General features: G+C 33.6%; 1 protein-coding gene across 4 annotated transcripts in view; it reads left to right on the top strand.

Moving 5' to 3' along the window:
• LOC102608708 (cytochrome P450 CYP72A219-like) overlaps nt 1-12,834 on the top strand; it is a 78,998-nt gene that overhangs the window by 1,209 nt on the left and 64,955 nt on the right. Inside the window, exons 2-5 of one of the 4 annotated variants that reach the window (XM_052436286.1) lie at nt 1,552-1,766; nt 1,888-2,132; nt 3,187-3,565; nt 4,345-4,863. In XM_052436286.1, coding sequence (XP_052292246.1) covers nt 1,552-1,766; nt 1,888-2,132; nt 3,187-3,565; nt 4,345-4,770 — 1,265 coding nt within the window. In that variant the 3' untranslated portion in view covers nt 4,771-4,863. Of the gene's footprint in view, nt 1-1,551; nt 1,767-1,887; nt 2,133-3,186; nt 3,566-4,344; nt 4,864-12,834 lie in introns of those variants that run through there. The other 3 variants (XM_052436288.1, XM_052436289.1, XM_052436287.1) reach the window with 3 other exon arrangements.

Raw genomic sequence — 12,834 nt, 5'->3', positions numbered from 1 at the left:
AATATTTCAAAAATATATATTATGTTGTATTAAATAATTAAGATGGAATAAAATATTTTTCTAAAATTACTTGTGACAATGATTTGTTCTTTAAAGTTGTAACTCTATCTTTCAACTTGTGGTTATGAATTAATTGGTCAGCATAAACTCTTAATAATTGGTTAACAAAAAAATTAATTTATTAATATCTATACATTGAATTTGACTCACTTATTAATTTATTAATACATGACATAATTTATCTCTATATCACTTGTATTAAGAATAATTAAGTAAAGATAATAATTTTTGTACTATACTTCCATTGAGTTATAAAACTCTTTATAAGAATAAATTTTTCTAGACCCAACAATATGACTATATAGTTGATAATGAATATTAGGACTCCTTCTCTTCTTTTGACTATTATTACTATTTTTTTAACTTATAGTTAGAATAAATATATTTTTCTGTCTCTCCATCCATATTGATGACAATAAAATTTGAGATTGTGTTTAAATAGCATTAGTCTAGGTGAATGTAGAATTTTAATTATAAATAAATTAATAAATTTAAATATGTTAAAAAAATAAGACAAAATAAGATAACGATACTGATACGCTGACGCAGACATATGAATGACGTCTGTGCTTATGCGAGGCAGCCACAAAAAATAATAAAAATATTCTACTCGGAAGAATGGTAGTGCGTACTTAAGAAAAAAAATTGAAAAAACTAAAGGGTCCTTTTTTAAAAAAAATTATAACAAGATGGAGATGCCATAAAATAAAATAAAGGGAAAATATCCACCGTCCACACATTTTTTACACCTTTTTTAAAAATACATGCTGGAATCCACCTAAAGTTACATTTTTTTTTCACTTTTCCACTTCCGTTTGGAATCCGTTAAGAAAACTAACGGAAACTTAAAAAAATGACTATTTTACCCCCAAAACGAAAATTACAATTTCACCTTAAAAAATACCAAAAATAATAAGATTTAATGATGAATATCATTATTGGCACTTTAATGAAGTACAAAAAAATCTTAATTACTAGAAATTATAACTCAATTAATAATAAAACTCTACTTATCTTAAATTCAATTGATGATTTGTGAGATTGGGCTATTTTTAATACTACTGTTATAATTTAGCATTCTAATTACAGACATATTTTAAAAAAAAACCTACATTTGATGGTTGTGGAATTAATTTATTTATTGACCGATGGGGAAAATAATTAGGTTTAATCTAATTATTTTTTATAATTTTTAAGGTGAAATTGTAATTTTCGTTTTGGGGGTAAAATGGTCATTTTTTAAAGTTTCCGTTAGTTTTCTTAACGGATTCCAAACGGAAGTGGAAAAGTGAAAAAAAATGTAACTTTAGGTGGATTCCAGCCAAAAAATGAAGGAATTGTGTATTTTTGAAAAAGGTGTAAAAAATTGGTGGACGGTGGATATTTTCCCTAAAATAAATTTTGCGTTTTTATTTTCTAAGAATGATAAAAACAAAAAAACATGATAAGTTGAAACATTCTAATCTGTAACCCTTATTGCTAAAATTACAGGTAAGAATTCTTTCATATGGATGGGTCCAAGACCAAACATACACATCACAGACCCTAAAATGATAAGGGAAATTTTTTTGAAGCATGATATCTTTCAAAAAGAGGTAAGCCCACTTGTGAAGTTGCTGGTCACTGGGATGGCGGGCTATGCTGGTGAACAGTGGTTTAAAGTCAGAAAAATCGCCACTCCAGCTTTCCATCATGATAAGTTGAAGGTTCGTTTTCACCTTTATAGTTCGTTTAATCACACACACACACCATTTTCAATATGCCTGTTCATATTGTTACCTGACCTATAACAATGTTTGACAATTTCTTCCATTTTTTTTTCATAAGAATATGTTACCCACAATTCATAAGAGCTGTAACGACATGCTGAGGAAATGGGAGATTTTGGTTTCAAAGGATGAGTCCTGTGAGTTAGATGTGTGGCCTCATATTCAAACTTTGACAGCAGATGTGATTTCTCGAACAGCATTTGGCAGTAGCTTTGAAGAAGGAAGAAAAATATTTGCAGTGCTGAGGGAACAAATTAATCTTCTAATTCAAGCTTCATTTTTTGCTTATATTCCAGGATGGAGGTAATTTTAATTATTAATCAACTTAGGTTGTGTTTACTTTCTGAAGTGAGAGTGTGGAGTGTGGATTTCTCCCACTCCGATGTTTACTTACCATTTTTAAGGGGAGAGTGAGATTCCCACTCCATGGGTCCCACCTAATTTTGGATTGGGGAGTGGGATTCCCACTCTCATGGGGGGAGGTGAGAGTGGGAATCCACTCCCCCCTCTTCCTTTTTTACCCTCATAATTAAAATAAATAAATAATATCATATTTATTAAAAATAATAATTATAACATATTTATTTTATTAAAAAAATAAAAATAAATAAATATTATATTTAAATTAATAATATTAAACATTAATTTTAATAAATATTAATTAATTATTTAATTAATAATAATAAATATTTTATTCTAAAAAAATATTAATTTTGTACTATATTATCAATAATAATGTTTCATTTGTGTTGTTATTATTAATAATTTTTATTCACATAATTTAAATTTAAATTAATAAAAAATTATGATTTACATAATTAAGAATATTATTAATTATTATTAATTTATAAATATAATAAAATATTTATTTTATTTTCTAAATATATTTTTTATTAATTTTTTAATTACAAATTATAATTCTTTACATAAGGATAAAATTATAATTTAAAATAATTTACTCCCAATCCAAGATAAAGTAAACAAATAATTGAGATTCTGATTGACAATCCATACTTTCATTTAGTCTAAGTAAACTCCCTACTCCCACTCCCACTCTCACTCCACACTCTTAATCCAAGGATTCCCACTCCTCAGGATTCCCACTCCTCAAGATTCCCACTCCAATCCAAAAAGTAAACGCAGATTATTCCTCGTAGTACTCTTGGTGACCTAAGCTGTGCTAATTTTTTAAAGATATTATATCAGGTGTGTATTTATAAATCAACATAAGATTAGAAGTGGTCTTCTAAATAAAGAATCCTTATTATTATAGTGTAGAAAAGTGTTGTCAAATGTTTTAGCATATAAATAATTTCCGCGTGCCTTGCACTTAATTATGAGAATTGTTTATTGGTAGGTTTGTGCCTAATAGACTGAATAGAAAATTGAAAAGCAACCACAATGAAATGGGAGAACTGGTAAAGGGTATCATTAAGAAAAGAGAGGAAGCTCTGAAAGTTGGAAAAGCCAGCAATGATGATGACTTATTGGGTATCTTGATGGAATCAAATCACAAAGAGATTCAGGAGAAGGAAACTGGAATGAGTATTGAAGAGGTGATTGAAGAGTGCAAGCTGTTCTATCTTGCTGGGCAGGAAACTACTGCATCATTGCTTGTGTGGACAATGGTTTTGTTATGCATACATCCTGAATGGCAAGAACGAGCAAGGGAAGAGGTTTGTCAAGTTTTTGGAAATAGAGAACCAAAATTTGAAGAGCTGAACCAGTTGAAAGCAGTAAGTGATCTTACTCTTACTTAAATATCTATAGCTTTTCTAATTTGTCGAAAATTTTGGGAAGACTCAATTTCTTGTTAATTTTCAGGTGTCAAAGTCTGGATTTACAAAATATAAATTTGAACTACCATTAGGACTCTAGGCTGGGGTAGAATTATTTTTATTCTAATCATAGATCAAATTTGGAATTTGGAATTTGGAATATCCAAACATCCGCACTTGAAAACTACTTCTCCTTAAATTGATACCACTTGAATTTCTTAACCTGACCAGTGTTTGTCAATATTTTACTATCAAAGATAGAGGAAGCCACATAAATTAGGGAAAATCTTGGGAGGTGCCAACAGAACTGTGTCATCGTCCCACAACATCAGAATTATATTCTGTGATTTTCACAATTAATTATCCTTAATAAATTTGTTATCAGTCACCAAGAACAAAGAATTTCCTTGTTTGAAAAAATAATTCCAGTGTATCGTGCAGGTAAGAAAATTGAGTTCTATACAAGGTACTTAGATTATGCAGTAGTTATGGCCATGGGGGTTGGTTACTGGAAATGATAAAACCTACAAAAATGTCGAGGGTTCAAATCCCTTCTTGTACAGGGAATGGGAAGGGATTTGTTATATATGTATGTAATATTTTAAAAAATCATAGTTTAAAATTAACTAGTAGTGATAGCTTATTTTGCAAACCAAAAGACCGGAAATCCAGTGAAATTTAGAACCTTAACTAATTTTTTTTTTTCCCCTCCCAAATGATTCCGTCATCTGTTGCAGGTAAGCCAAATTCTGTACGAGGTATTGAGGTTATATTCACCAGCACCTCTGCTTACTCGAGCTAATGTTAAGGAGATTAAGCTAGGAGAAATTGTTATACCACCTGGAGTTTTACTTTCATTGCCAATAATGCTTGTTCATCATGATCATGAATACTGGGGCGATGATGCAAAAAAGTTCAACCCAGATAGGTTTTCAGAGGGAGTCTCAAAGGCATCGAAGAATCAAATTTCATTCTTCTCATTTGGTTGGGGTCCTCGAATCTGCATTGGACAAAACTTTGCTCTGTTGGAATCGAAATTAGCTTTAGCAATGATTTTGCAGAAGTTCACTTTCCAGCTTTCACCAACTTATATGCATGCTCCTACTCGTGGGGTAACTGTATATCCACAGCATGGTGCTAATATCATTTTACACAAAATTTAGTATGCATTACTATCGCAAGTATTCAGAATTCATGCCATATAGTATATGTAGAGCAAGAACTTTATTATTTTGATTTACCGTTTTAAATTTTCTTAGTACTCTTCTTTCCAATAAAACCATATCAATGGTTTTGAAGCATTTATAACACTTTTTTTTAAGGTTTTTTTTTTTTTGGGTGTTTCGGATTTTACATATTAGACATGAATTTATATTTGATCAATAATTTTACGGATTTTAATTTGTCAATCTAATCAAATCCACAAATTGATGAAATTGAATTCAAGTCTAATCCATGTGTCTGCAAATCAAATGCGAATTTGATCCAATACTTATTTAATCTACTATATTACAAATTAGTTTAAAAATTTACAATTCTATCAAATCCACAAACTAATTAAATAAAAAAATTTAATATAAAAATAATTTTACTACCTATCAAATTCAAAATTGAATAAGATTTAAATAAATTAATTGTTTAAATAAAGTTAGAATAATGCATTTAGAGTTTCAAAATATAACACATCGAAAAGAAAAAATCTCATTTGTTTAGATTAATACATAAAAATTAACTAAAATTATGAAAATTAACTATTTAGGAATTATTTTGTCTTGCTTGACCCAAGGAAGAGGAATTGTTTTGTCTTACCTTTGGTTGAATACCGATTATTATTATTTGGCGAGACCAATTAATTGTTTATACATACTTAAAAAATAATTTTGTCCAACCCTTTAATTACATTTTATTATAGGTAATTATGTATAAACTAAAGTTAGTATGTCGCATACAATTAAAAAAAAAAAGAGTGCCCTGCACATATGACAAAGTAGTAATGGAAATTAATTATAAGCTACCCGAATTTTGAGATGGCTAAATATTTTTAAATAAAATAAAATTAAAAGGCTTGTAATTGGCCAATTTGTCAATATAATAATAGATGACAAACAAGTTAGACAAATTTGTCTATACAAAGGATTGTGGATGAGAGAATTATTTGAAAAGTCAGTCAATCCCTTTATATGCCAATTGATGTGATCAAGTTACATATATAAATTCTAACAAAGTGTTTGTGGTTCTACCATTATTCATTAGAAATTGTATTCAATTCTTGCCGATCATTTTTTAAATTATTGAAAAGCAACAATCTGAAAAAGTCTAGCCACAAGAGTTAAAATTTTATCTAGATAAAATAGTAATAACAAAATATGTTGGTTAAAATTCGTGAAAATAAAACATTCAACTACCTTTTTTTTTTTTTAAATTTTGTCAATGCCTTAGGAAATAAATTACTTGGTCATAAAAAATACAAAGTTGTCTAAGACAACTTTTAGTTACTATTTTTAATTTTGTGACCATAATGACTCATCTATGACTAAAAAACGAGATCTTAAAATTATAATAAATCAAAATAGCCTTAGAGACTAATATTATGTGTCATTGATGGTTTGCCTAAATTTACACGTGTTTTAGTTACAAAATATTTTGGTCACCTATAGTTATATTTCTCGACCATTTATTTTGTCACGAATGACCTTTTCTTGATTGGATACGTGTTGGTAGATTTTTATAATCAATTACTATCAATGCCAATGTACAAGTATACACAACAAGTAATAAAATGATGAGTATTCAAGATCGTCTCCACAGAGATTGATGTTGCTCAAAATGCTAAAGCAATCACAATAGTACAAATCAACTTTAAAGGTCGAAGCAAACAATTGTCAAATAATTCTATCGTAATTATTAATTGTGAGAGATGGAAATAAAACAATACTGTAATAAAGTAAACTAAGTTAAAGGTGTCTAAAATTCAATTGAGAATATAGTAGTTGAATGATCAAACTCTCCTAATCGGGTGACTGTTGTTTACTGAATTAGCACCAGTTGTTACAATAAGTGCTGCAGCAATGGGTAGAATAAATCTGCATGCGCAGCTATCGCATGTTGGAAATCTCATACCTTTAAATTTACTAACAATGACCAATTGTTCATATATTTATGGTATGGCATAATAACCTTTAATCTCTCTACCCTACAAGGTGAACACCTATGTCTAGAGTGTCACAAATCTTAACTTCAAGTAGTGACTCGACTTAAGAACGAGTAATAGTCTAATAATATCCGCTAAGACATGCCATTTTGCTACTCTATCTTAACTGAAACTATTAAATGAGTGGTCAACCGAAATAACAGTTGTATTCATAAAACTATTAAAGTATAATGCTACAGCAATACTATAACAACATATAAAAACAGTCAAGAACCCATTGGATTATTTGACACTCAACTACACGTAAATTTAGTTCATATTCTGAATGAGAAAAGTAAACATAAATATACTAATTGCAGAATACATCCAAACAATTTCAAGGAAGAAAGATAATATGAGTTGAGCACGGTGAAAGACTAGTGATCCTCCTCGGTTCTTCAATGATGCCAAACAACACTCCTCAATCTTGATCTTTTTCTTCTTCTTCTTGCCTTTGTAATTAATTGGTTGGTATTCTCTCACCGCCCTTCTATGTGATGCACGCCTCCTTTTATATTCCAAATTAGGGTAAAAACCAAAGCCCATGAGATTGCATGCGTCTTAATTAGGAAACATGCAGATCACGACTTTATGGCTGACCCGCACTTTAAACTTTCTCCCGCATTACTCCCAGATTGCTACAGCACTGGTTGCTCTAACATCCGCAACAGCACTGCATTATTCCCGATTGTGCTTTTCTTCTTTTGTGGCCATTTTTTTTCCTCTTCTTGCTCATCTAATGTCTCTGCATCCTCCTCATTAATTTAAACCCTACAATTATGCACCTATTTTTAGCACAAATTACTTGATTTAAGCAAAACTTATTAAGATCCAACCAAAATGAATGTTTATGCAAAAGGTAACCAAAATGTAATAAAAACACTTTATTTGCTCTCTAAATAATCTTGATTCCAATCTAGAATTGAAGTAATAACTCTCATTTCCTAGAGTTATCACACCCCCAAACTTAAACTATTATTTTTCCTCAAGTAATGACACATACTAACACTTCACACAAATAATCATTCACACAAATTTAGCTCTTTTATCAACTTTGCAAAGATTCTTCCACCTTCAGATCATATTCTTAATCATGTAAGATGACCATAGTAAATTAGTCCTAGACTTAAGCTTCTTTCTGTCCATAGTGTGTGTGTGTGCTTCTTTTGATTGAATTTTAGATATGCTATAGCATGACCAAGGGATTGCATTAAGGTCAGCAGTGAGAACACTTCATTCATAATTGGGGTAATCATAACTTTCACATACTCAACTGTGATTATTTTAGGATTGACAGACTAGGGAATATTTAACCTCCTCACTGTAACATTTATCTTTCATGTGAATGTCAATCAATTGTAATGATGACACCCAATTACTCAAATCATGCCCAAATTAGAGTTGCTGCAGCAGTAACTGTAATGTAATCTTATCTAGAGGTATCTTTTACTCAAGGCTGAACATGGGGCTCATGAACAGGCCTGGCTACTCAATGCTTTAGACAGAGGATTTTTTTTTTATATTTATGCTACAACATTGCTCATAACTCTCACTACCTTTGAACACAAGTCTGCATATGGGGTACATACTCAGATCTGGTTACTCAGCAACTTAAGCCATTGGAACAGCTTATATTCCATAGATATCACAGTTATTCAAACTTGCTTTTTCCCCCCAAACTTGAAATCTTTTCTCTTCTTTTGGCTTTGCTCTAACAATCTCATACAATTCAACCAAAGTCTAAGTGTTGGGACAGAATTTCACTTTCATCTATAACCATCTCTACTTGGCATATATATAAGGAATAACACTCAATTTATCTTCATTAGGTGTTCAAATCCATACACAAATATTAGATAATAGAGCTCCACACCACACAAACATAAACACATGCATACAAACATAACCTATGCATTCGGGAACACAACCCCCCTAAACTTGAGAGTTGTTGGGTCCTCACAAGCAAACATAACAAAGGCACACAAATTGACAACCAAAAATTTAATTTAATTTAATTTAATTAATTTATTTATTTTATAAGAACAAAAACTAGTGAGATAAGAGTACTCCCCTGTGGTGGGGATTGCAGCACATGACAGGTTGTGATCAGCGCTTCTTGGAGGCACTGCGCAGCTTATCCTTTGGTAAAGCTTTTGGCGAGGTGGCTAGCAATGTCTTTGTCTTTTTCGCTGCAGGGCTGGTGAGAAGAGTTGTGGCTGGGGTTGCTGTAGCAGTACCTGTAGACGTACTGCCTTTTCATTTGTTGGATTGTCTTGGACTAGTGCGGATAGGCTAGCTAGGAGTTTGCTGTGGAGGCTTTTGAGTCAATGCATCAGCTGCCTGGCCCTCGGCTGTGATGGCAGCAATTACTGCAAGTAGTTGCTTGGCTTGCTCAGATGTAGGCATAGCTCTGGCTGCTGCAGCAGCCAGCTCAGCATCGACTTGCTCCATTTCATCTTCAGAGGCTGAAGGTGTTGCCATTTTTGCTTTTCCCTTGTGCTTTCCTTTGCATACAAAGGCTGGAATAAGCGGTTCCACGTGAAGGTCTGCCTCCCCTCTTCTTGAATAATGTGTTGCTTTCTAGTTTTGGATTGGGTTGGGATGGTTGGCATAGCTCTGGCTGCTGCAGCAGCCAGCTCAGCATTGACTTGCTCCATTTCATCTTCAGAGGCTGGAGGTGTTGCCATTTTTGCTTTTCCCTTGTGCTTTCCTTTGCATACAAAGGCTGGAATAAGCGGTTCCACGTAAAGGTCTGCCTCCCCCTCTTCTTGAATAATGTGCTGCTTCCTAGTTTTGGATTGGGTTGGGATGGTTGGTTCCTCACGTTCTTGCTCCGAAGTGTCCTCTGCCTCTGAGGGTGAGCTATCAATCTCAGACTTGTCACCTTCGTCCTCAGGTGGGTCAGATGGTTCAGCATCTTCTGATTCGACTTCTGCTGGTGGTTCAGTTGCAGCTTGTTTTGCTGGTTCATCTGTAGCAGTGGCTTCATTACTAGTTTCTGCTGGAGCACCTATGGTGTTGGTGTCAAAATTGTACTGCTGAAGCAGGGAAGCAGGGAAGTTCCGGTGAGTGCGTTGTATGTACAAAGCAAATTGGTGTAGTTGGTTATCCAGGTGCTGTAGATAACTCCAAAACCAACCATTTTCCCTCTGCTGAGCTTCCACACATTGAGTGATATTGGTGCTGAATGCTTGGATGGTCTATTCTAAGCCAATAGTGCGTCTTGCGCCTATTACAACAGCTGGTTCAATAGTTGTTCCAGCACTCTCGCCAGCAACTCGCTCAATTGTACGTGCCGTAAAGGCACTATCATTCTTAATATGATCATTTCTGGCTTCAAGATGAACACCTGAAACTACACAAATGCTGGTGATAAGTGAAGGAAATAGCAAGGCAACAGTTCGGTGAGTCTTGACTGCACACTCTCGGATTTCTTTTGCAATGATGCTACACCCTCGAACAAGGACATATAGCAAAACCAATCTCTCTTGTGAAACCGTAGTAGTGTGAGTAGTGGGCATAAGCCTAGATTTTAAAATTTTCACCCACACCTTAGCAATAGGTTTCAAATCTATCATATTCACTACATGCCCTTCTTCGTTAGCCCATGATGCCCCTTCGATGGTAAGAGTTGTAAAAATTGTGGTCCACTTTTTCGGGGTTAACTTATCATGCAATTTAGCATACTCACAAGTAATTTCAGTAGGTAAATTATAAAAAGCATTGATAACACAGGAGTCTAATGGAACAAGTGTGTTTCTTACCCAGATGTTGTGCTGATCAGGGCTTACCAAATTAGCGTAAAATTCTTTGACTACTTGAAGCACATGATCATGAGGGTGATTGCAAAACTCTAACCATCCTCGCTTTGCTGCAGCACTATGAATTGTTTGTACAATTCCAGTGAGTTGTTTTGGGAATTGAAACCCTTTCTCTTCTAGAATTTTACGCGGCTCTATGAATTCTTCATATTTTTCTTCGGCATGGTAACTCTGGAAGCGCGATGGATCTTTGAGGCGGCTTGCTGTTTTCTTATATCTCGGCATTGTTGTAGCAGTAACAACTTGAAGCTACTGTTCCTGAGAGTAAAAAAAGAAAACGAGGTTAAGAATGAGGAGAGTTGGATTTGCGAAGGAGATGGGGAATACTGGCGTAGAGTACTAAGCACAGTGACTCCTTTTTATAATGGACTTTAATTTGAAGATAAATACGGTAATTAGAGATAATTGAGGGAATAAAATATTTGAGTTAAATGTGCATATCCCCAAAATTAGCGGCCAGTGAAATTAAAGCTTTAATTTCAGAGATTTGTTTCCGCAATTTCTATCCATATCCATGTGTCCATCTATCACGATTTTATCTCCAACGGTAAGTGAAAGGCTCCAGCTTTTAATTTACTGTAATGGTAAGATTAGTTGCTGCAGCACCCATTCGCTTATTCTTAACAACGGATACATACTCTACACTAAGGCTTTTGACACATGGTTCACCTCTGAATTCTGCCACCATACACTCTCTCTTGTCAATATGGACTTCAATTATCACGCTTACTTCAAAAAAACTAAATTTAAGTCTAAAATTGTTAAAAGAAATAGATATATCAAATTAACGTAAAAATAAATTATGCAATAATGTAAAAGGATAGAAAAAAATAAATGGTTAATCATGGAAAAACAAGATTAAATAAAATGGTAAAGAGGAAGAGCTGTCTACAAAACCAAAAGATATCAAAATTGGTTTGAAGTGGCTATCTCCTCAATGGGCTGCCTCCTATGAAGCGCTTGATTTAAGGTCATTCAGCCTGACCTTCCTTCTTTGTTCAGTAGCTAGGTTCTTTAAGGAGTAACACCTCCTTTGAACATTCTGCTGCTGGATGTATGTAGTGCTTAACGCTTTGTCCATTAACTTTGAACTCGTGGCATGTTTGTTCATCTAAAAGATCAATAGCACCATGAGGATAAACCTTGAGCAGTTTAAACGGGCCCGACCATCTTGACTTGAGCTTTCCCAGAAATAATCTTAGTCTTGTATTGTGGAGCAACACTAATTGACCAGGGTTGAATTTCCTGTGCTGAAGATGCTTGTCGTGCCATTGTTTTGTCATCTCTTTATAGATTCTTGCATTTTCATATGCAAATAACCGTAATTCATCAAGTTTACAAAGTTGAAGTTTCCTTTGCTCTGCTGCAGCATGCATATCCCAATTTAAATTCTTTAGTGCCCAATGTGCTTTATGCTCTAGTTCTAGTGGCAAATGACAAGCCTTTCCTTAAACAATTCGATAAGGGGACATGCCAAGTGGGGTTTTGTATGCTAATCTGTAGGCCCATAGAGAATCATGTAAGTGTAAAGATCAATCCTTCTTTGTTGGATTCACCACTTTTTCTAAGATCTTTTTTATCTCTCTATTGGACACTTCAGCCTGACCATTAGATTGTGGATGATATGTTGTAGCTACCTTGTGTCTGACTCCATATTTTACCATTGCTGCAGCAAATACTTTGTTGCAAAAATGTGTGCCCTCATCACTAATAATTGCTCTAGGAGTGCCAAACCTGGAAAACACTTTTTTTTTAAAGAAAAGCTACCACAGTTTTAGCATCATTGGTAGGTAATGCTGCAGCTTCTACCCACTTGGAGACATAATCCACAATAACAAGGATATATAAGTTCCCAAAAGATGGTGGGAATGGTCCCATAAAGTCTATTCCCCAGACATAAAAAATCTCCACTTCCAGGATGTTGGTCAATGGCATTTCATGTCTTCTAGTTATGTTCCCTGTCCTTTGACACCTGTCACAATATTTAACAAATTCATATGCATCTTTAAAAATAGTGGGCCAATAATTGCATAACTTTGGCAGCTGTTCTGTGACCACCAAAATGTCCTCCATATGCCGCAGCATGACATGACTCCAGTATATGAGGTATTTCTTCTGCTGCAACACATCTTCTTATTACTTGATCTGAGCATAGCTTATATAAATGTAGGTCATCCCACTGATAGGTTCTAGCATCATGAATAAATTTCTTTTTC

Source organism: Citrus sinensis, chromosome 3 (genome assembly GCF_022201045.2).
Source record: "Citrus sinensis cultivar Valencia sweet orange chromosome 3, DVS_A1.0, whole genome shotgun sequence".
NCBI classification, from domain to species: Eukaryota; Viridiplantae; Streptophyta; class Magnoliopsida; order Sapindales; family Rutaceae; genus Citrus; species Citrus sinensis.
The sequence above is the reverse complement of the archived record's forward strand: the minus strand, read 5'-3'. Positions and strand labels throughout refer to the sequence as shown.